Genomic DNA, 24,403 nt, shown 5'->3' with positions numbered 1-24,403 from the left:
ATAGTTTCTTGAAAATGTCAAAAGAACTGCACATTTTTAAATCTGAGTTAGTACTGTTCCACAATTGAATCCCAGCAAAGGAAATGCATCTACTTCTAATTTCTTTTTTAGCTCTTGGCAAAATACATTTGCATGTATCAAGTAAATCATATCTGCTTTCAGGAACTGAAAAGAACCTTTGAATAAGGTCAGGAAGTGTCTTTGTTTTTCCTTTAAACATAAGCTGCATGATTTGATTATTTAATATTTGATATAATAATAATGATGATGATAATAATAATAATAATAATAATAATAATAATAATAATAATAATAATAATAATAATAATAATAATAATAATAATAATAATAATAATAATAATAATAATAATCTTTCAATTAAAAAAAGGATGCACTGGTATGGTCATAATAACCTGAAATGTTAATAATTCATATGGCTTCTTTCTGCTGTAAAACTATTGTTTCTATTGTGTTTTTGTAACTTGATCCCCATAATTCCTCATGAGCATGAGCAATAGAGTCAGTATAAACCTTTGTAATTAGCATTAGTCTTTTGCTTATGTAGTTGTGTTTTTCACAACCCCAAAGCATTTGGTCATAATTTGACATGCTTTACTTCAAAATAGGGGAAGCCCATTGCATTATATAAACAGAAGAAAAGGGTGAATTATTTTTTTTAATTTATTTTTTTATGTCAAGTAAAGCTTAATTTACAGCTATTGCTACTTTTGTCCCTAGGTGTATTCCACTACTGATGGGGTGCAGACTTCATGATTACAGCCTGGGGTCCCACATAATATGCTCTATAATTACACTAAGGTGTGAGGGAAAACAGTAAATTACCCTCGAATAGCATATGGGCTGGTTGGGAGAGGGGGATTATCTTTAGTGAGCAGAGGCTAGAGGAGTCTTCATAGAGACGCGTGACATTCATTAACACTTAGCATAAGGAGCGGTGCAGGGTAAAAGCTAACTGCGATCCAAATTTAATGCAGAATCTAAGGAACACTGTTGGAAGTACTATACAGTCTTTATGAAATTTGTAGTTACATGAGCCCTTTTATTTTACTCATTCAAAACAGATAGCTTAAAGTCTTAAATTGTAAACAAACAGAAATAGTATATACTTATGTATCTGAGCATGAGTATTTTTCACAGCTTTGAAACCTAAGAACGAGTTTTGCTGTCACAGTAAACCTAATAAAAATAGCTTGCTAACACGTACTTCCTTTATAATTAGATGCAGACAGTACGCAGCTGACTTATTTTGAACTCAAGAGCTACTTATACAATATGTTTGCACTGGAGCATGAAAAATTTTGCTCAAATAGGCCTATATAATAAATAAAACTATAAATTAAAGCTGCAAGTGACATGTCAAAATGTTATTGCTATTGTTTTAGCCTCATTTCACTCACGAACTCAGAGGGATCTTGGAAATATACGATAATAAATGATTTTATTGCAATCTGTAACATGGCCTTATGGTGCCACCTTGTCTCCATAGAGATTGATAAGTTGAAATGAAACCACAACAAATGTTAACAAGAAATCAGCCACTTTTATTTAGAAATATTCCCAAAAAATAAACAAGATAGCACACATTCCATATACAAAATGTCAGTGAGAATAGCCTGGATATGTCATGAAACCATTAGCAGTATAAGCTGGGTACAAAACAATGGTGATCATAGTAATACCAGCAATACAGTGAGTCCATGTGTTTAGTCGGTAAAGAAAACATGACAGAATCAAAAGTGCTCATTTGTACGTCCCTAAAGAATAATACTAGAATTTAATTTATAAATACGTCTTTGTTAAAATTACTATATCTTCGGTTAACACTTTATGGAAAGGGGGATAGAATTTTTCTCATTTCGACTTTTTTCTATAAAATATATGTCTACCTGTATATGTATATATTATATAGAATTCTAGTGTATTTCCAATTTTCAAACAGCTAACCTCACAACATTAAAATGAAAACAAAATTTGGCAATAATGATTTAACATAACTGTAATCTTTTCGGTAACAACATGCAACTGGTGCTACTTTATTGTCAATGCAAAAAATACATGGAAAATGGACAAACAAAGCAGAAAGGCTATTGTCTTTGCCACCAACTGTACAACTAGATACAAAAGTTACAGAATGTCTCGGAGCGTACATTCACTGAGAGAGCAGTGACTGATTATATTAAGACTATATAGACTATACTGGCACTAGAATTTGGCACTGTTGACTATTTTGGCATTGAAAACCATCACGTAAAACCATGAGGATGCCCAGTCTAATGTCAGGTGGTGTTACCAGACCATACGACCATACGATGTTACAACGTTTTCTCATTGGGTGACGTGTAAACAGATTCCTTTAGAGCAAGAAACTCTGGCCCTTTTGAGAAAAAATACAAACAGCAAAAGTACGGAAGCTAACAAAGAGATAGCAGCGAAAGCAAAAAAGAAAGAATCGCCGCACCAAAAGTCAAAGAAAAATAAAATAAAAGTCCAAGTGTCACGCATTGACACGATTTATATCAACACCAAATGTTAAACAAGAAAATATACAGGAAAGTTTAGAATAGGAATTAATTACATGATTCAACACCTCGCAATGTTTTTGGCTTTAAAAATCTGAATAGAAGCTGTTTAGTATTTTTTCTTTCGTTATACTCACACATTATGTATATTCAACCAGTATGTAAGCAAGTATTTAAAAGCTATTTTGTGAAAATACATAAAAATATTTTTTTCAACAAACATTTTTTCAGAGATTTTCTTAGAAAAAAAAAAGACAATTCACATCTTTATGCAGATGATATCAAGTGTGCTTGAAAATCCAGTTTGGAGGTGGTGGCTACAGAAACAGTGTTCTGGACAGACCTGAATAGGCGTACATACAAATGCACACGCGCACGTACCATGGAATCAGGCGCACAAAACACATCCCAGAGCTGTCAATCAAACCCTCATTTCCGCCTCCTCACAGTGCACACACAGAGGAAAGCATGGTGTCACCAGATTAAAAAAAACAACCTTTATAATCCAAAACGTCATTCCACCGAGAGAGAGCGAGGGTACCTTTTTCTATACCGGGAAGTCAAGACAGAGCGCGACAACACTAGTCTTTGTAATCGACGAAATGAAGCCTCCATCTTGTAGCGCTGTATTTTCACCACAATGACAGAAAAAAAGCGCCGGAAACACTTGAAGGGAGGGTTGGAGAAGAAGAAGAAATAGAATCCCGCTCTATGGAAACCCTTGTAAGGCACTCAGGAGTTCGTCAAAGATCAGGAGAGATCGGTTAGGCTGACGTTCAGTCCCATGTCGGGCCTCACGTACGGGACTGAGTGCACAGCTTTGGGAAATTCTGGAGTCATGACGCGGCCGTTCTCACCCGTGCTCCCTGTCACCGAGAGGCGGGCCTTGTTGCGCATGGCGTCCCCGAAGGTCATCTAGGAGAAAGGACAATGTAACGCGAACGCCCAAGCCAAAGTGCAACGGAACACATACAAAAAACACATACAACCAGTATGTTTACATGCAGGCAGAGAAGAAAAGAATGGTTAAATCTTGTTTCGGGTTGATGTTTTGGTAGGTCCAGTTTAGAGTGGAGTCAATTAAAATCTGATTGCCTGATTTTGGCTGCTTGATCGTAGACTTTGAGTATCTAAGAATACAATCTTTAGGTATCACGGTGCCATAATATAGTTTATGTTGAACATTGGCAGGAGTTGAGTCCATTGAAATTTGGCTCCCATTTAATGCAATTTAATAGTTTGCAAAGTTGTCAGCGGACGTGGCAAGTGAAACCTTTGCTACGTTGGAATTTCTGTAACTAATTTTGAGCTGGTTTATACCTAGTATTCTCCTAGCTCTATGTCAGAACTGGTTGATTCTGATTTGAGATCTTTTAGACCTTGTTTGAACTCAGCTCTGTTTTAGTTAAGGCCATTTGAGACTTTGATTTATACCTGTTTCAGTTGGATTAGAGTTTTCATGTTATGGCAACTTTTGATGATAGCACTCAAACATACAGTTGGAAAAAAATAAATTCTGAAGAATATAGACCCTCCAATTGCCACAAAAATGTTGCAGATTGGTGATCATAGAAGTGCTCTAAGCATGCTCCAAAATTGTAAGTTGTAAATGAAAAAATAGATATTTAAAGAGCTCTTTAGTCTGAGCTTGGAATTAACTGAATTTAATAAAATCATGCATTTTAGAAGACCCATGAAGATTCATTTTTGGATGTTGTGGCAGCTAACAAACATTTGTCATGCTGGAAAAGAAAAAAGCTCATACTCTTATGATGCATACATGGGCTTTAGAAAAATACAAATTTGTGTTTGTGCTTTCTTTGTGTGTTTGAGAACCCAATGGATGCACCATAAATACTAACTTTATTGATTCTTTTTAAAGTGAGTAATCCAGATACAGGACTTAATCGAGCTATGAGCATAGTCCGACTAAGCTCTGCATATAAACATACTGAATGTGAGGACAGCAACACATGTTCAAAAAGGTGGGAATGCTCATGAGAACTAAAACGTGACTAGAATGGGTTATCACAATGCCATGTGCAAATGATCATGTATGTTACAGCTATGCATGGTCATTGCAAGCATTATAGTGGAGATGTAAGACAGAGCAGGCATGGCCTTAAACATTCATACATGAAAATGTCTAAAACTGCAAGGAAACTTAAATGGACAAACACATTATAAGCGTTAAAAAGGGGATAGTGCTTTCTCTCATTAAATTATAAGTCACCAATACATACGGTACTTTGGCCAACCTCTTCATTCACTAACACTGAAGGATGGAACGGATGGAGCCAAAAAGCGTGCATTTTGGGGGGAATTTATATGAAAGCCTCGTTCCCTACCCCCTAAATTTTTACACTTTCGATCCCATATACGTTGTAACCTTCCTTATAAGTTGCAAAATTCTGAGAATTCTGCGAGGAAGTTGGGTTAATATTCTGTGCATTCTTTGCCACCTTCATTCGTTTGGCCTCGGCTCTGGACTTGTAACAGAACTCAATCAAAGCCACCAGCATGGCCAAACCCAGTCCGCCGACCAGGATGTAGAAGACCCCAGCCACGTTGCTCAGGCTGAGGGCACTTGTCTTCTCCTGTGGGTAGCACATGAGACAGCGGTTAGTGTGGAGCATTGGAGGCATGTCCAAATATTTAAATATGAACATAAAAAAAACAAGATCACAAAGAAAACAAGAACTGAAAATGAACAAAAGGCACCACTTGAACTACAGTGTTTAGACAGCCAATAATCTACACCACAAAAAAAACAAGACAACAACCAAGTGTGTACCTTAAGACTAATGTAAAGCAAAGTGTTAGTACTTATCACATGAAATGCATCAGGAGTACATGTGCAGGGAAGTACAGGTTATGTGTTGTGAGTTACCGCTTAGAATTTGCAGATTAAGGACCATTTACATGGGTTGCCCATCACACAGGGCTCAGCTGTTACAAAGACCTTTACTTTCACACAGAGACGAGAGGGAGGACAGCTTTCTCTTGACTAATGCCTATCTGCACCCAGGTGATGACTATTCACACCCCTAAACCATATTTACCTGTGTTAATATTATGTTAGTTTACAGGTTGTCATGGCAGGACTGATTCCTCCAGACCCCATCCCTCCCAGTTTACCACAGCAAAACTTTATAGCCAAATATAGCTTCCTTTCTATATTCAGGGTTTTGCTCAGGAATCTTTCCAGAAGTCTGTCTGTGAACACAAATCTAAGTGCATACAAATGCAGGTGACAGCTGCATCATGCATAGAAGAAGACTTTGAAGAATCCAATTTAAACATGGCTTCTTATTTGCATGACACAGCCGTAATCTGTATTTGAACAGTGTTGACTTGTGGAAGTATTCAAGAGTCCACAGGTCTACAGTGAGTCCAGTACAGAATCAGTGCAATGCATTGCATTCAAAAGCCTAGTAAGCTAACTACCATCAAATTGGTGCTATCAGTAATATGTCTCCAGGCTTCAGAGGGTAGTGAGTTTGACCCTGTATACTGTATATGTGCTTAAGACAGTCCTATCCCCCGCTGTCCATTACAGGCACAGTAATGTGGCTCATTGAAGGATAAGGGCATCTCATATAACAGCCTAATGATTGTGCTATCAGTGGGTGTGAATAGCCATAGTGATTAAATCATATACATGGTGTATTCTAACCCCTGGGTATCTAAATCCTTTGGGTCTCGCACATAGAGTGGCCATCCTCTTATACCCATGTATTCATTTGAAAGGGGTCAAATGGATACACTGGGCTCTACCTGTTTGGAATGGTGCAGGTTTGATTATCTGCTTGTGAGAGAAGAGGACAGTGACAGTCACCACGGGAATGGACAGGACAGAGGTGAGTGTGAGGAAAAGAAACAAGTGCAGACTGAGGAAAGAGAATCACTCGGGAGCATTTTAAGGTGGAACGGATTGGGAGTATTTGGTGTGGTTTAAGGGGGTAAGGTGGATTTCTACTCATTTGCACAGTGAAAATCAGCTGCGACACTAGGATCAACACAAACAAAGGACACAACAACAGTACAGAGACAGTGATACAGATACAACAGACATTGGACACCCTTTATAGATGGTCCAGAGCTTAGCCAATCACTGTCCGAGTTTGGAGTTTGCAGCATGTAAAGTCAATTCTGCAAGTCTAGTTTTAGGTAAGCTTTTTTGTAAGAAAAAAGCTTTGCGATAATGAGCTGTAAAAAGAGGATAATTTAAGGGAGTGCACATATCAAGAATGGACAATGCATGCATTACTGAATTATCATTAGTAGGTCTGCAGGCATTAGTATATTACATCTTACCAAGGCATCTCATGCTTTGTTTGTGCATTGGCTTGAAATGATTTATCATTACTTTACATGGGGTCATTCCCACTAATAATCATGAGTGTGCTTGTATCACATATAGAACCTGCAGCGACTAACCTTACTTCCAGAGTCCTTGGATCCACATTCACCCTTATCGTACCACCATTTGTTTTTCAGCTTGTCTAAGGTGCCTTGCTCACTGAGTTTCAATACTGCAAGGTTTACTGGCGTTCTTCACGTGGGAAATAACATAAATAACATTATCAATGTTATTTTATGTTATTATTACATTTACACTGATTCTTAAACTTTTTTTCCTCTCTTTGATTCTCTTTTCTTACATTTCTTTCTCTTCTTTCCATAAGGGCGGCGATAGTCGTTGATGCGCCATTTGGCCTAAGCAAATACGAGTTTTGCAGAGCCAAATGTGCATTAACGTATCGCCTTAAGTAAGCAGCAAGGGCAGCAGATGATAGGCCAATGGGAAAAGTCTGCGATATAGGACTCAGAGGGACTTGTTTTCAGATTGACGGCTATTGTATGATTAATCTAGCCACATCCTGGCTGACTCAGCAGGTGCGAGGCTGGCTGTCAGGGCGGATTGGGTCCTGCGCTGGTTTGCTGCTTACTTTTGCGAGTTGGCAATGAGTTACCCATCACTTTGCTCACTGGGGCTGACCTTGGAATCACCTCCCCCGCTGCCGCACTCTCCTTTGTCGTACCACCATTTGTTTTTCAATTTGTCCAACAGGCCTTGCTCATTCAGTTTTAGTACTGCGAGGTTAACCGCATTTCTTGAAACGATAAAACATACTTGTAAGACAGGGTGAGCCACTTCTTAGCAATTTGTCTGTGTAGCACTCGCTCAATTTTGTGAGATTAACCACATCAAAATAGACTATGTCCCCCCTTTTTAGAGTAGGTGAAAGTGAATATAATTTGAATGGTTTTCCAAAGGTGGTAGAGCTTGTACATTTGAACAGGGAGGACAGAGTGCTAGGACTATAGGGGGGCTTGTGGTTACAGCGTACTCACATCCATAACATACATAAAACAGTGTCTGGCAAGTGACTCCACTAAAAGAGAGACAGCAAAACAGCAGTAATGGGGAGAAATGGTTAGACCTTATGAGAATACGGCAAAAGCATGCAACATTTCTAGAAGCTAACCCAGCTACCTAGCATCCTGCAAATAGGCTAGTACTGTCAGCATATTAGCAAAGCATTAGCTAACATTTTCAGTAAACATTTCAAAACATATTGAAACCCAAGCAGTGCCACAATTGATGTATAATATAAGGAATGTGGTTTTGCCAATGTTTTCCATAAAGGGAAAATGATAAATTAGCATAATAAACAACAAGTGTACTGCAAGGGTTTAGCAGAATCATTTAAAAATACTTTCTAAGTGTAATAAATATAGACCCTTTTACAGGTAAATATTAGCACAAAACGTCTGTCGCTATGTAATGCTATGCTAGGAGCTACAAAAACATGAAGACGCTTAATATCCTGTTGTAGATAGCATGTCGCTAATTAAAATTTTCACATTGGGTCATAAGGACTATATCTGATTAACATACTAAATAAAAAAATAAATTAGAGACAAATGTTAATCGTGGGCTAAGTAATACAGTATGTAAAATAGTGCTACTTATATTAACAATCTTTTTGATGCGCACCTGCAAAGGGGTCTATATCTTCTTGACATTATTAACTAAACATTATTGCTATATAGGAAAAGGCATTAGCAAGCATATTAAAACATGTAAAATCACATTTATCTAAGACAGAGCAAGACAGAAGCGCAGCCTAAATTTGGTCTAGCTGGCTTAATAAAAAAAAAATATCTTGAATATTTAGTTTTTCAGATTCGAGGGGCGGGTTGTATGTTTCCTTCACAGAATATCCACTATTGAACCTATACTATATGTATCCAAATTCACTTCAAAATCTACTTATTTACAACAGTATCTTCACCCAGCCCCTCATTTTAACTATAAAACTATGGAATATCATCTCACTATAACCCATCAATCTCAGACTAAATGAGCCTCAATCAATCAAGTCATAAAAAACATTCCAAAAATTTCAATTAAATGTAAAAATTTGTTGCAATTTATCGACTTACAATAAATTGCAAGGCTCAAGGATGGGGGGAGTGGGGTTTTTGGCGTTACCTTATCTCCGTATACAAACCAGAGACACATAAGCAAAGCTACATCAGGGTAGGTGGGATACTATAACAACATTGGACACATTGTTATACTATTCCACCCACCTTAATGAGGATCCTTTGGGCGTCGCGATCCCGTAGCCTTTGGAGTCCAGGTTACCCCCAACTTTCATGGTGTCGCAGGGCTTCCTCTGCTCGATGTACTCGTTCATAGTGGACTCCAGCAGGTAGGCGTACTTGCCCTTGGACTTACGCACCCTCTGCACGCCCTCCGCTGTGGTTTTCACAAACACAGAGGGCTCAGCGCTTTTCATGTACGTCCACATTTTGTCAAACAGAGCGATTTTGGAGCGCTGTGAAGGGATGGGAGAGATAACAAAAATGCAAGCAATTATTTTTTAGCAAATGACATTAAATTATCACAAAATGCTGATTATTTTAGTAGTGGACTAATCAGTGATTATTTTTCAATTGGTGAACTAGTCCAGCAATTATCTCTTTTGTAAATTTAATTCAGGTATAGGTTTAACCAGATAAAGGTTGAACTATGGTGACTGAAGGCTAAAGTGTATTATTGTTGAAAATCAGAATATTTTTTATTTATTTTTAAAATCCAACAGTTTTTGTTATTAAAAAATGTGTTTTGTGCTTTAGAGTTTGTATATTTCAGATAAAATAAATATTTTTGGCAAAAAATAAATAAAAAAAATGCAGTCCTGAACGTACAATACAGTACATAGGTACTGTGTGTAAAAGTCTTACTGATACTGACTATACTGTCATGAGAAAGTGTTTCTATAGCCCTATATTACGATATAAGAGACCATGCAAGGAAGAAATACAGTCCAACAGTCACATTTCATTTTCATTTGGTGTTCCCCAAAGATCAGTATTGTACCCTATACTGTTTTACTGTTTTTCATGATGTCCCTGTGAGTACTAACTACAAAATCCAATAATCTAATTATAATTAATGTACATTCTAAAACATGGCTCACTTTGGACAAAGGCAAGTAAAAAGAAAAAAAAAAACATAAACTAAACTACTAAGATCCAAAATATGGCTGCTTGAATTCAGTTTTACATTTTACTCTCTTTACAGAAGAGTGCATTAAATAGATTTGTTTATTTTGTTTTTACAAGAAATTCATATTGATCTTTCCAAGAAAGTGGTACACAGGAATATTTCACAGCTGCTCAGTCTAACCTTGAAAGCTTATCGATCACATTATCATAATAAACATTTTATTCTCTTGGTATTCTATCTTGATATTTCCATATAAGTGTGGAAGTCCAGATGGAGCTGAAATATGTTAATAAAACCACTAGAGTGGAGCTGAGTAAAAGCATTGTATGAGAGCTCCTTTGTGTCTGACCAGATTACATTTCTGCAGACTTTTACCAGCAGGGCCATCTGGATCATCTGTTCTTTTTACACAGTGGTGTCTTCATCACTAATATGACATCTTTTTTTCATCAGATTAAACAAAAATTTTTAAAAAGCTTAAAATTTTAATTTTGTCCACATGTTTTTTTTATTACAGCACGTTGCTGCCCAAACCATTTCACCACCATTAAAAGCATATTTCTAAGTATAAACACAAGCTGGAAATAAAGCAATTCAATACCATAAAAATTAAAATAAAGGTTATTTATCCTAGCATTGTTTAAAACTATCTTCAATGCTTTTAGATGGAGCACTATATGTAGCAGTACTGACCAAAAATCATAGGTAATTGTTTTTTATATAATTACCTCATTTGTTTACAGGGTTAGTGTGGCTGTTGAGCTTTGGCCTATGCCATATTATTTTAAAAATGCTGTATTCACCGAAAACAATGTGTTAACATGTTTTATAAGTCCCCCCTCCCTTTGCTCTCTGCACTACGTCACTCCCCCTTCAGAGCACTATCACAACACAATCACCGTACATCCTGCTGATGAAACTACTGCACTTTACATCAGATTTGTGAAGTTTTTGAGTACAGTTTTGTATCATGCTATGTGTATTTATGGAGAATTGTTGTACGAGAACATGGATGATGTACGCTTGTGGGTGGAGCACTGGACAGAAGTTAAGGGTTAAGGGGGTTCGAATAGGGCCCAGAGAGATTGCTAAATTACTGAAACATGTATGGATGACATCTAAAACCTCTTCAGGCATGTTTTTGATCAGGGAAGTTATAACATGGTAGAAAGAAAAAAAAGCCTTAATATTACTATAAATGGAATACAAAAGTCAGGCAGAGGGAACCAAATACATTTATGTGAGAAAACTGAGCCGTAATAGACATACCCTGAAGAACTCTTTGGTGGATCCAGAGTCCAGTGTACCATAGGAGATCTCGGTCTGCTTGGCCAGGTCCTCTGCACTCTCTATGGGGGACACCATCCTCTCCACAGTGAGGAAGGCAGCCAGGTTAGCCGTGTAAGATGAGATGATGATCAGCGTGAAAAACCACCACACGCCTCCAACTATACGACCAGACAGAGACCTGCAAACAACAATTGAAATGTACTGAAAAGTGGTTCCACCATGACTGAGCTAATACTTTTTCAAATGACCTAGCTGATCCTTTGGGGGGAAAAAATCATTCCTGATGCTATACCTGCCCAAACCTGATACACATATTTGGACTAGAGTGGGAAATGTGGATGGTGTGTGTTTTGTCTTGCTCAGGGACACAAAAACAGTAAGCATTAAAGTGAGGATTGATCTGGGTCCCTTCTGTTAAGTGTGAACTGTAATATATATCAATTCTGACTATGCGTAATGATGGAAAAGTTCTTGGAAATTCTTTAGAATGTCAACGTTCACTGACCAAAAAAAATAAATAAATAAAAAAAGGAAAAGAAAGAGAGAAAAAAAAAACTATTTAAATATATTATGTTCTTTTTTTGTAACATGAAATGAACATAAATATTTCAAATAGAACTCATTATAAATTATTTGTTTTGGATTAACAAAAAAAAATGATTAAAAGTAAAAGGGTGACATAATATATTTTAATAATTAAGTGTGCATTTTTGAGTGTTCAGATTATAATGGCCAAATTTTTCCAGCAACATGTATTTAATCTGGCATAAAATAGTGGTGGGATATTTATAGTTAAATTAATATCAAAATTGTTGTCGTAAAGATGTGTACAATTGAATGTGTTATATTTTGTTAATAGTAAGCAAGCAAATTCCACTAAAAATGAATACAAAATAAACATTATATTTAATTGAAAATCTAAAAACAATCAATATATTATTTTTCCCAGTACCCTCCTAACTACAAAGGATTACAACAGTAAAAAGGATGCAAGCATGATGCAACTTGGTATAGAGGTGCTCAGTGTTTTATTTACCACCAGAACATGCATTCTATCAGACAGCCGTAGCGTGTATATGGGGTGGCCTCTGTCCTGGTGAGTAATGTGACATGACAGGGCTGTATATCACAGGGAGCCATCATAACAACAGCACAGATCCACAGGACACTGCAGTCACATGTGGATTCAGCTGAGCGCCCTACCTGCTCACAACAAGCTGCTTATGGAGGTGCAGGAGTATAGGTGTGCGATGAAAAATATGATGGCGGGATTAAAAAATGAACCTTACATTTATTTTAACCTGCAGTTCAAATTATAATGGCCAAATTATAATGTCTGTTTGCATTTCATTGTACTTTTACTAACACATTTACTGTCAGTGTCAAAGAACTCAATCTCCACTGCATGCTGAGCTGAGTGGTAGAGCATTCAACCGCAAATCTGACGGTTGGTGGTTCTAGCCCCTCTCTGACCTGTGCATACTATCATAACTTAAAAACTAAAGCCGAATGCAGACCATAGACATAAGGACATTTTGCAACAATTATTCATCTCACAGTCTCGTGAAGGACAGCCACAGCACGCAGTCTGATTCCAAAAGATTTGCTAAATGCATCATGTGATCAAACCGGCTGTCATAATGAAAACCAACACACAAACTCCATGTTGGTGTCCTCCGCTATTTCTACTGTTTAAAAGCCATTATTAGATAGCAGGTGCCTGGCACAGTCTGGCAGTTCTGATCTGGCTGCAGTTCTGATCTAGCTGCTGTTAAGTTGATCCCAAATGACAATTTTATCCACATGTTGAAACCCTGCGATTTGAAGTCTTGGAGCTGAGACCTGACAAAAAGTCACACCACTCAAGCCATGCCTTCCCAAACGTGTGGAGAGCTAAATCAAGCTTAACATTTGGCTGAAATCTTCTAGTGTGCAGCCAGCATTAAGCATTAACACAATTTAATATCTCTATGCATGTAAATAGTTCTATTCTTTGAGCGGTAATCCACACATTTAAAGCCAAACAGCGGTGATAATTCCCAGTTTCTAGTCCAATCTTAAATCCACAGTACATACCTAGGCGAGATGTCACAGCCCTGCCTCATGAACGCCCCCAGAGAGAACCACAAGCTGTTGAATATCCCAAACTCATTCGTCGACTCGTTGGTTTGAATCTGCCCGTCTTCGTATTCCTCCGTGTGCCACTCATACGGACTGAAGCGGCTGACCAGGAAGAGCACCACGCTGACCCCGATGTAGGCGAACACGATGCACATCCAGATCTCGTAGGCCAGAGGGTCCAGGAAGGAGAAGACGCCCGGTTTGGACTTCTGAGGCTTCTTGATCATGATGGAGATCCCCAGGGACATGAAGGGTTTGGAGAAGTCGATGACCTCCTCTCGCACCAGGGTGATGGTCAGAGGAGCGACGGCGATGTCTGCTTTCTGACAGGACAAAAGGTAATAGATGTTAGAGCTGGTCAGTCTGTCTAGTCTTGACTTGAGAACATGTATGAAGTTTAGCTGTACACAATGCATTATTTATTAAATGTATTGAGGCTCACAATAATGTACACATTTTACATAGCATTTTCTTGAGTAATAATTTACAACCAAGAAATTATTGTATTAGTAAGGCATATTTTTCACAAAAAATCATTGGAAAACAATTGCCTGACACTATTCCAGGCACTTAATTCTCTGTCATGGTGCATTATCAGTAGTTACAAAAATGCTTTAAGTTGGAGGAGATTAGAGAACTATATGGAAATAGCCACATCACACTTTTCCAGACGTTGTTTCTGTGTCATGGTGTGGTGTTAGAATGGCGGAAAGGACGAAATAGGAGGTGCTAACAATTTCAAATAAAAATAGTTCAGACTCATGGTTCAAAATCAGGTACATGCCCTTTAAAATATAACTTAAACAAAATGTTTTGTAGTAAATTCTATCCATATCAAAGAAATCACTTTTTTTTCTGTTTCTCTGCCAAAGTCAAATTTTTGTTACACAGAAAAAAAAAAGAAAAAAAAAGATTTTTACTAATGTAGCCCTGTTTTAATCCTTATTTGATTTTACAGTGCAATCATGATACAATAAACATTACTTTTAAAACATCACTAACGCAATGTTCAATGGAATTATGCTTATGGACTACCACATTGTGCAAGTTTAATTAATGAGGAATATACATTGTTAGTTTAATTGTTCTGTGATCATCAGTAAAGTTTTTATGTCTTCTAGTGGTGAGTTTCACTATCTTGGTAGAACAGAGCTAGGTCAAAGAACCCACGCATAACTGAGTAGCCAGAAGGTTCCCCATCTTCTCCCTCCTCCCCATTATCTCCTGTCATTCATTGATTACAATCTTAAATTGGTATTCAAGTCAGCCTTTCCAATTGCTTTTCTGTCAAGTGGAGTTAGATCTCTGATTAACACTGGAATCCACTCCATTTCAGATAAACTGTAACACTATAGATTTTTGTCTAAATTGGTTAAATACTAATTAGACTGCATTTTTTTTCTATTGATACTTTGCAGTGACATCAAGTTGGAGGTGTTCAGCATATATTTCTGTGGTGGAATGTTTAGCAGTTACCTTGCACACATTAGCAAACACTGTCAAAAAAAGTTTCAAGTCTCTAAATTCAAGAAAAAATACAAAATTGATTTAAATGCCATTTTCAGGTGAGAGTGACTATCTGAAAAAAATATTGATAGCTAGCTTGTGACTGTAATTTAATGTGTGACTTGTTTAAGAGCACAAATCATTAGTCGGACTGTGTTAAAATAAAGCTCAGATTAAAGCCTAATAGAAATTCAGACAGAGCAGTGCCTACACTTGGCATCACACCCCCAGGGAATGTTGAAAAAAATGATCAGCAAAGTATCAATAAGAAAACACAAGTCTTTTTAATCCTTTTTGATACTTTACACTGGCATACCACTTAGAAACATTTTGAATAATGTCTGATGCCCACTGTTGTGAAAAGACAAATCATGCCTTTTGAGAACATGACACTGACAGATACATTTTTTTGTATTTAAGACAATTCAAGCAACAAAATGAACATTTATGGAGCGTTTTCACCAGCCATACTTGACCGTATTCTACCCAATTTGGAGCATTTCCACTAGCCATTTATAACCCGGCTTTTGAAGCATTGAAAAGACAAATCATGCTTTTTGTGAACATGACACTGACAGATACAGTTTTTGTATGTAAGACCAATATGAAATGAACAGATTTTCACCAGCTCAACTTAAACTTATTCTACCCCAGTTTGGAGCGTTTCCACTAGCCCTCCTTAACTGGTACACGATACTATTTTGTACCTGCTCAGTCTGGCTTCTAACTTGGCCTAGCCTGTACTAAACCTTTTTAACTGCTACTGATTAATACTTTAATTTAAAAAGGTCATTGATTGGTCAGAGTGCAGGTTACCACAGAGTTTATCTGTATCCATGGATACAGTGCCATATTCTAAAGAGTAATGGAAGCACAACCAGGCCAAGTAGGGCTGGTGAAAATGAACCAAAACTCTATTAATTTCGTTGCTTGAATTGTCTTAATTACAAAAATATAGTGAATATAAAGAGCTGTATTTTCATAAAGTTGGTTTTAGACTTTCTATACTATTGCATGAAAGTATTTCTGAAACATGTCGAAGGCAGGTTTCAGAAATTTTGTTTTGGAGTCCCAGTGACAATTTTGAATATGTGGGACTGTCGTTTTGAAGTCCCAGCGATATGTACCGCTGGGACTTCAAAACGATCTTTTTCAGATGCTTATAAGCTAAAAAAACAAAATATTATTATGTCAGAATTTCTACAAGTAGACTATATTATATTAAAATATTGCATGTGTAATGAAAAAAGCACCTACAATAAATAAACTTAACCATAATTCCAGAGCAGACCACATGCCATTGTTACAGTAGAGAGTACAGGAGTATGATGAGATACACAGCAGAATATTTATATAATACACAGCAGAATATTTATATTAAAAAACAAAAAAACAACTATAAAGCAATACTCTTTCGTCACTCCTCCACTCTTTCTCAAGGTCAGGTGTTCTTACCCCGTACACCAGCTCCCCCACCATGCCGTTCCATATCTTGGTCTCCGCGTCCCTGGCCCCGTACTTGCCGTCCCCTACTATCTTGAGCTGGTATTTGAAGCCGCAGTGCTTGGCTATCTCGGCCGCCAGATCCACGCAGTAGCCCTCGTAGCGCTCATTGTCCACGAAAAGGTCAGCGTTCTTCTTGAGCATCACGTATGGAGCTTCCTAAAGGACATGAGCCAAAGCGGGAAAAGCCAGTTCAGTGGAAAAGACTGGAATAGTAATGGTAAATGTAGCAGCAAATACAGCATTGGGGTTGTTAGTAGCCTCAGAGGGAGCATGGTGACATTTATGGATGATTAGAAGAGTGATTGTCAAGATAACTACAAGTCTTTTATGTTTGTTTTGTGTCCAGCTGCTGAGTGGGTTACAAACCCGTGCCAGATGTCCAAATGCTAGCTTTATTTTAGAAAATTGTTTGCTCAAAATTGAGTCCTCCTTACAACTTTTGCTACCCATCAGTGTATTTTATTGATGAGATGAGGTAGAATTACTTTGCTCTGTGTGCTTCTGTAAGCAGTCTTTGATATTCTTGTATCCACTAGTAAGGTCTTGTTTCAGGTATTCATAGATTGTGGTGTCACTGAGGAGGCTGTTTACCTTAGTCTTGTAATCAGCTGAGTTCAAGAGAATTACACATTACAAGAATTACAAGAAAATATACTTTAAAAACTATGATAAAGAAAAAAAACAATAATAAGCCAGAATGTATGTTAATGCAGATGTTGATGTAAAATGATTAATATAGTTGCACTTTGGAAATTGCAGTTTTATCAAGACTATACTTAAAACTGTTGAAGTCACTGTTAGCCCTGTAATATTAACACTCCTAGATATGTTAAAAAGTACTGTCTAAATTTGGAATGTGAAAAATATATTACAAGCTTAGTTGTAACAGCAATAAACGTAAAAACTGCAACTTGATATTTTTTTCCTAAATTGTATATGATTATTATTTTACAGTATTAAGGAAATCCCATATGCGTAGATAGTGAATGATGTCATATGAATGAACAATGGTTATTCCACATGAACAACAAAAAGACCCTTACGAAGATAGTAGTCACAATTACTGTCTTGTTCTCCATCCCTAATGAGTCATTCGCAAAGACGTCCGATTTAGTGACCGCCATCTTGTCCACCTCATTCCAGTAACCGATCTGGGGAGACATGCACAAACTCCATTAGAACCTGTACCTTGTTAAAACTGACTGGCAATTAGAACACTTTACATATCTTTACCGTTATAATGAATCCCCCCAGCTCTTATCAAAAGCATTCATGGGGCGCCTATATGTTAATGCATCTAATTACACAGCATGAGGTTGGAAGCATAAGACAATTACTAAGATATCAGGCACAGAGAACTCCGAGTGCGCTAAAGAACCTAATTCAAATAGTGTCAGACCACTCTTGTCTCAGTCTACATGCAGGTCAAAGAACCTAATAGGTGTGAAAGGGGGTTCATGAGACGTTCAGGTGTGTCTAGTGTGTCAATACTGTACTTTGTAGCTAACTGTTCATAAAAACAGCTATCACATATATAACCACACTTTTGGCAGATATAGATCAGAGCAATAAATAATAAACACATTCAGTTTCCGACAGTAAACAATAAAACAACTACTAGTGCTAGTCTAGTGGAGGGACTAGTTTATCATCACTTCTGATCTAAAATCAGTATCTACATGTCCAAATACATGTCTATTATTTGCCTGTCTGTTTCTTACCTCCTGCAGTTGAATGCCTCTCCTAGTCTAATGTCACCTAATATAAATCGGACTGTGCGGTTCCATGCTGCGAGCATCTGAGAACATATCAACTTCTCCAGGTGTTCTTTGAGATACAAACTACACCTCATTTGTATTTATTTGGTTTATTAGCATTTTGGTTTGATTGGTTTAAATTGGACCAAGCTAGTTATTCTGTTTTCTTGTGTAGTGACAAAAAAATGAGAAAACAGTCAGTGTCGGAGGCGTTACCTTGACTGGGCCGTTGGTCTTCAGCTCCATGATGTTCACGGAGTAGTTGACCCTCTTCCCGTGCTGGTCAAACTGGATATTTCCTGTCAGGCCCTCCACTCGTACCTACAACACAAAGGTAGTGCCTTCAAAACATGTTCCAGGTACTTTCCCTTCACAGCAAGAAGGTCCAGTTGCGCTTTTTGGCAGTGAAGAGGAGGAGAAGGAGAGGCCATTTGTGCTGTAACTGAAATCAAAAGAAGTCATTCAGATATGATCCATAGCAGAAAAGAAATTAAATTGTGTGAACTGAACAAGTTTCGCAGTGGAGAGGTTTCACCGCTGGCTTCTTCAGTTCTGGTCAGATTGCTGGTGGACACTGTCTTATATCGATCTGAACGGAGGAGCTAACTACACTCAAACTAACACATCTATATTATAGTTTATAATCATATTTTGCATAATCGTCCAGGTCCCTAATGGATGCTCTTTTGTCCAGTTGACAGAATTGCATTTTTCTTTTGCTATGATTGGTTGAGAGACAAATCAAGGTAGAAAGTGTTCTGTTAGCTTGATTTAGATTTTTAAAGGTTCACTGAATAACATTTCTGGTGTTATAGACCTGCTTGTCTCAGTGGAGATACTATATTATTGCTTTGCAGGGAGATTTTCCACAGTAATATAGTCTGCATTTTTACATTAAGTAGGGTCATATCTCTAAAGATATTGACCTGGTGGCGACACATGCTTGTCTCCATGGAGATGATACATTTTAAGTCAAACTGTGGAACATTTTAGACATGGAGAATTAAAGGTGGGAACACACGGTCAAAGTTTAGTTTTAGTTTACTTGAATATTTTTTGAATGACAAGGTACAGACATGAAGCTCACAGACAGATGTTCTTCACTAAATAGCTAGTTCCCATCTGCTATTCCTAAAAAAAAGTTACATAGTGCAACTTTAAGACAAAAAGAAAATACTGTACGTGGGCATATATCATATAGTATAACAAACACTATAGCATATTCTTCACATATTTGCATTACAGTCAGTGGAACATCTCACAGCCGTCGTTTATGTTCTCCTTGTATGCCTTTGCAGTCTGTTGTTGTGAGCTTGCGTGTCTATTCCTGACAGCACCGAATGGCACCAGACGACCTCACCAGCGCCTGTATGCTAGCCCTGTTCTTAGCGGGGGTGAAGCTAATCGTGATTCACATCCCATCCCAAACGCACAAGTCTGCCATTTCTGTGCGCTCAAATAAGAAGGGGGCGTTTTTGCATTCCCTCAGATGGAAAGGAAATCTGCAGTTACCACGGCAACAGGTCTTTGGCATAACAAAAAGTGAGCTTGAATAGGAAAGGGGAGTCAATTAAAAAGCAGGGTCGTCTGATAATGGACGGGAGCAGACAAAAAAACAACAAAAAGAAACACCACATCTGAGGATAGATCATAGAAATGAACATTCACATAGAGACGCCATTGTTTAGCGCACTTAAATTGAGTTTGGTGCACTTAACATTGACAACAGCATAGATTAACACACTAAAACGGTCATAGATTTTAGCTTGCACCTACTTTTGAATCTATATGTTTGTCAGATGGCAATTTCCAACTTCAATACTGCTTTAGTAAACTGCAAACTTTAGGAGGTCAAGGGCATTCAGGAAATGAACATGGCATGGTTATCTAACAAGAAAACAAAACTGCATTGAGAAATACAATAATTTGATCATGTGTTGATCAAGCAATCCAAGTAAATAGTTGAACAAAAGTTAAAGGGCGTATTACATGTCAATGGGGTATTAACTGGTAACACATAACATATTTAGATCACCATGTTACCTTTTCTTTACCTTTAAAAATGCAATATTCATCACCTCTCCTCTTGCACCTCACAGTTAATTAAGTTGTAGTGTATTGTTTTGTATCCTCCTCCTATATATTTATGAAAAATTGTCGTGCAGGGGCATGAGTTACGTAGTCTTGAACATGATCGTAGTGCTAACCCTAAGGAGGGTTCGAATTGGGGTCGGGAAAGAAAACAAGATTACTCAAACATGCAAGGATGGCATATAAAACGATGAGGAAACAACATTATAACATGGTAGAAGCCTTATATTTTGCATAACACCCTATCTTTAATAATCACATTCCAGTTGGGCAAAGAGTTATGACTGGATATAACTGCCAACATGTTACAGACTTAAATGTAAATACTTCACTAACCAGGCAAAAATGGCACAACAATGACCATTTAAAAGTGGCAGAAGTGATTACATTTACATACAAAGTGGTAGTTAATAGTTTGATATCAGTTCATTGGATCCTTGAGCAAGACACTTCACACTTTACGCCTTGTGCAAATCTGTCACCCTGCCCAGATAATATAAAAAAATTATGGAGTTCTCAGTTCTTTTAGACCAAATGCTACAGCCAATTGGACGGGTAATAGCTAATTTTTATTATGTTGCTATGGTGCACTTGTTTGCCCACCCACCCGGTATCATTACCAGCCGCTATAGACATTAAGTGTACAATTATGCAGAAGGGACGTAATCAGCAGTAGCTCTATTAAGGCCTGTTATAATGTACAGCTGACTGGCTTAATGTTGACACACTGTATTTAACTCTAGCATATGCACGAATGTAGGAATAATTTACTTTAATAATTTACTTAACTTTATGGAGGTGGCATATTCCCTGTCTGATTCCATGGAAACAGATGCAAGCCTGCTCAGACTAAGGGCACATGGTTTTTCAAGCTTTTTCAGTGCAATAACGACAAAATGAAAAAACAACAACAAAAAAAACCCAGCTTTGAATATGCACATACACTGAATGAGAAACATGAATGATCGAATGAGCTACTAGCATAAAAACACTCTGAGTACTTCACTAGGTTAAGCTGACAGCGGCGGCAAGGATGGTGAAGGTTTCTTGCCCAAGGACACAACAGCAGTATGGTTAGAGTAGCTCCAACTTTCACCAAAACTCCATGCTTTATGTTCATTCTGTCTTCTAGTTTTCCCAATGATAAACGTAGGCACTGCCAACCAAATGTGCCATATATCTGGATGACTAATTTTCACTTCTACTTGAGTACAATAACCCTGAAGTAACAATAGTTTATACTTTGATACAGTATTTTGGCACATCCAGGCACTTGTGCATATATTTGGGTGACTACATTTCTCTTCCACTTGAGCAGTATAATTTTGAAGTGCCAATACTCTAGACTTTGGTACAACATTTTGGCACATGTACCCCCTTCTGCAAGTATTTGGATGAGTACTTTTACTTCTACTTGACATACAACATTTTGGCACATCTCCCCACGTGTGCGTCCATGTGCTTACCCGTTTGAGTGCCCTCTCTATCTCCACACCTTGGGCCCATGGTACAGCAGGGTTAGCCAGGCAGTCCCCGGTGTTAGCCCGCCTTGTGAAGTCAATCCTCTGCTTGTGGAGGTACCGGAAGGCTTCGGTCATCACCTGCACTGCGTCGTAAGTCAAAGCCGAGGTGTACTGCGGAGGAGAGGAAATATGTATTTAAAGTTTGGAATAAGAATGTATGAGATAAAAAAAAAAATGCATGTTACTAATATTTGCATTGGATTAACATAGAGAACATGAAGTGGAGAAAGTACTCATAAAAAAGGGATTTATTGTAAAAAAATAAATAATAATAATAATACAGTTTGTAATACTGTTTATTCGTTTTGTAGTTTTTCATTGCTACAAATTGGGCGACAGTCAATAAGAATTCTCCCTTTATTTTTTGTTGTTAATGTAACTCATTTTATATGTGACACTTGGTTGCTATGCCGACAGGAACGCTACAGTACAATGAAATTCAAAATAGCTCAATCTTTAACATTTTCTCTTTCATTTTAGTCTTTGACACATTGGTTTGCCCTTTTTCCTGACACGTTTTCCTATCAAAACCTGCAGTCAGAAGGAAATTAGATTACTCACTTCAGATGTAACTGTTTACATTGCATAAAAAACCTCCAGAAATCAGTTAATGATCAGATTTTTGGCCAGTGAGGTGTGTGTCATCAGGAATTCATGTGTAAAATGAACTTTTAATTAATTCCACTGAACGGTTAAAGACTTATGAACACAGCTTGTAAAAGGGTCAACATTGAAACTGTTAAATAACTGTATAAGTGCTTGATTAAGTCTGAAAATCCCCCATTTGTGCAGCTTCACCACTCTGAGTCCCATGTAAACAGTGTACATAATTCAGGAGGTCCCTCAGGAAATACTTGCGCGCTGTTTTACTCTGCACACACGGCACTTTTGTTCTGCTTCAACTCGCTTTTGTTTGGAGGAAATACATAAATACTGCATTTGGGCATAAGGCGTGAAAACCCTCTAAACACCAGATTAACTTAGCTGTACATACATTGAAACAGATGCTCTTTTGTGACTAATAGTTTTAAATATTGTACTGTTGTTTATATTGGTGGTTACCGACCTTTTTATCTTGAGTACCTTCTTCGATAAACCTAGTAGTTCTTTATCTTAATCATTTTTATGTTCAAAGTTGTTCCAGAAAGTATTATTTAAGTGCAACTAACAACTACTACTACTATCAAATTACCATTACAACATTAATTAATACTACAACTACCACTGTAAGTAGCCTACCACTGCAACTACCTGTGTAAGTACCACTAAAACTTCCACTGTATCATTACGACTACTAATGTAAGTACCAATACAACTATCACTAAAACTACCACTGTAAGTACTATTACATCTACCACTTTAAGCACCATACAACTAACTACCACTGTAAGAACCACTACAACTACCAGCATACCACTACAAGTACAACTATTACTACCACTGTAATTACCACTACAACTACCACTATCACTGTAAGTACCACTACAACTTCCACTGTAAGTATCATTACAACTATCAATGTAACTAACTACCAATACAATGGTTATTACCACTACAACTGCCACTGTAATTACCACATCCGCTGTAAGTACTGCTAGTACATACCACTGATACCACATCCCTCTGTAAGTACCACTACAACTACCACTCTAAGTACCTCTGTAAGTACCATTACAACTACCACTGAAAGTACCATTGTAAGTACCATTACAACTACCACTGTAAGTACCACTACAACTACAACTAACTATCACGGTAAGTATCACTACAACTACTGCCGTGCGTCCAACTATATCTACCACTGTAAGTACCACTACAGCTACCACTGTAAGTATCATTACAACTACAACTAACTACCACGGTAAGTATCACTACAACTACCGCCGTACGTACAACTATATCTACCACTGTAAGTATCATTACAGCTACCAATGTAACTACCCATACAACAGTTATTACCACTACAACTGCAAATGTAATTACCACGTCCACTCTAAGTACTACTAGTAGATACCACTGATAGCACGTACCTCTGTAAGTACCATAACAACTACCACTAAAAGTACCACTGTAAGCAACACTACAACTACCACCATACCACTACCATTGTAAGTACCATTACAACTACCACTGTAAGTACCACTACAACAAGCTACCACTGTAAGTACCACTACAACTACAACTAACTACCACAGTAAGTATCACTACAACTACCGCCGTGCGCACAACTATATCTACCACTGTAAGTATCACTACAGCTACCACTGTAAGTATCATTACAACTACAACTAACTACCACGGTAAGTATCACTACAACTACCGCCGTGCGCACAACTATATCTACCACTGTAAGTATCATTACAGCTACCAATGTAAGTACCCATACAACAGTTATTACCACTACAACTGCAAATGTAATTACCACGTCCACTCTAAGTACTATTAGTAGATACCACTGATAGCACGTACCTCTGTAAGTACCATTACAACTACCACTAAAAGTACCACTGTAAGCAACACTACAACTACCACCATACCACTACC

General features: G+C 37.6%; 1 protein-coding gene across 3 annotated transcripts in view; it reads right to left on the bottom strand.

Annotated features, from left to right (window-relative positions):
* Positions 1–1,542: 1,542 nt before the first annotated feature.
* Positions 1,543–24,403, bottom strand: part of gria2b (glutamate receptor, ionotropic, AMPA 2b) — a 97,680-nt gene continuing 74,819 nt past the window's right edge. The window contains exons 7-16 of one of the 3 annotated variants that reach the window (XM_033973621.2): positions 21,803–21,970; positions 18,462–18,566; positions 17,532–17,639; positions 16,438–16,644; positions 13,432–13,799; positions 11,335–11,533; positions 9,144–9,391; positions 7,543–7,657; positions 5,003–5,137; positions 1,543–3,455 (exon numbers count right to left, since the gene is read on the bottom strand). In XM_033973621.2, coding sequence (XP_033829512.1) covers positions 3,291–3,455; positions 5,003–5,137; positions 7,543–7,657; positions 9,144–9,391; positions 11,335–11,533; positions 13,432–13,799; positions 16,438–16,644; positions 17,532–17,639; positions 18,462–18,566; positions 21,803–21,970 — 1,818 coding nt within the window. In that variant the 3' untranslated portion in view covers positions 1,543–3,290. Of the gene's footprint in view, positions 3,456–4,921; positions 5,138–6,980; positions 7,096–7,542; positions 7,658–9,143; positions 9,392–11,334; positions 11,534–13,431; positions 13,800–16,437; positions 16,645–17,531; positions 17,640–18,461; positions 18,567–21,802; positions 21,971–24,403 lie in introns of all 3 variants that reach the window. The other 2 variants (XM_055224572.1, XM_033973622.2) reach the window with 2 other exon arrangements.

The sequence above is a fragment of the Periophthalmus magnuspinnatus genome, chromosome 10, assembly GCF_009829125.3.
Source record: "Periophthalmus magnuspinnatus isolate fPerMag1 chromosome 10, fPerMag1.2.pri, whole genome shotgun sequence".
NCBI lineage: Eukaryota > Metazoa > Chordata > Actinopteri > Gobiiformes > Gobiidae > Periophthalmus > Periophthalmus magnuspinnatus.
Note: the sequence above shows the minus strand (reverse complement) of the source record. Positions and strands in the feature narration are given on the sequence as shown.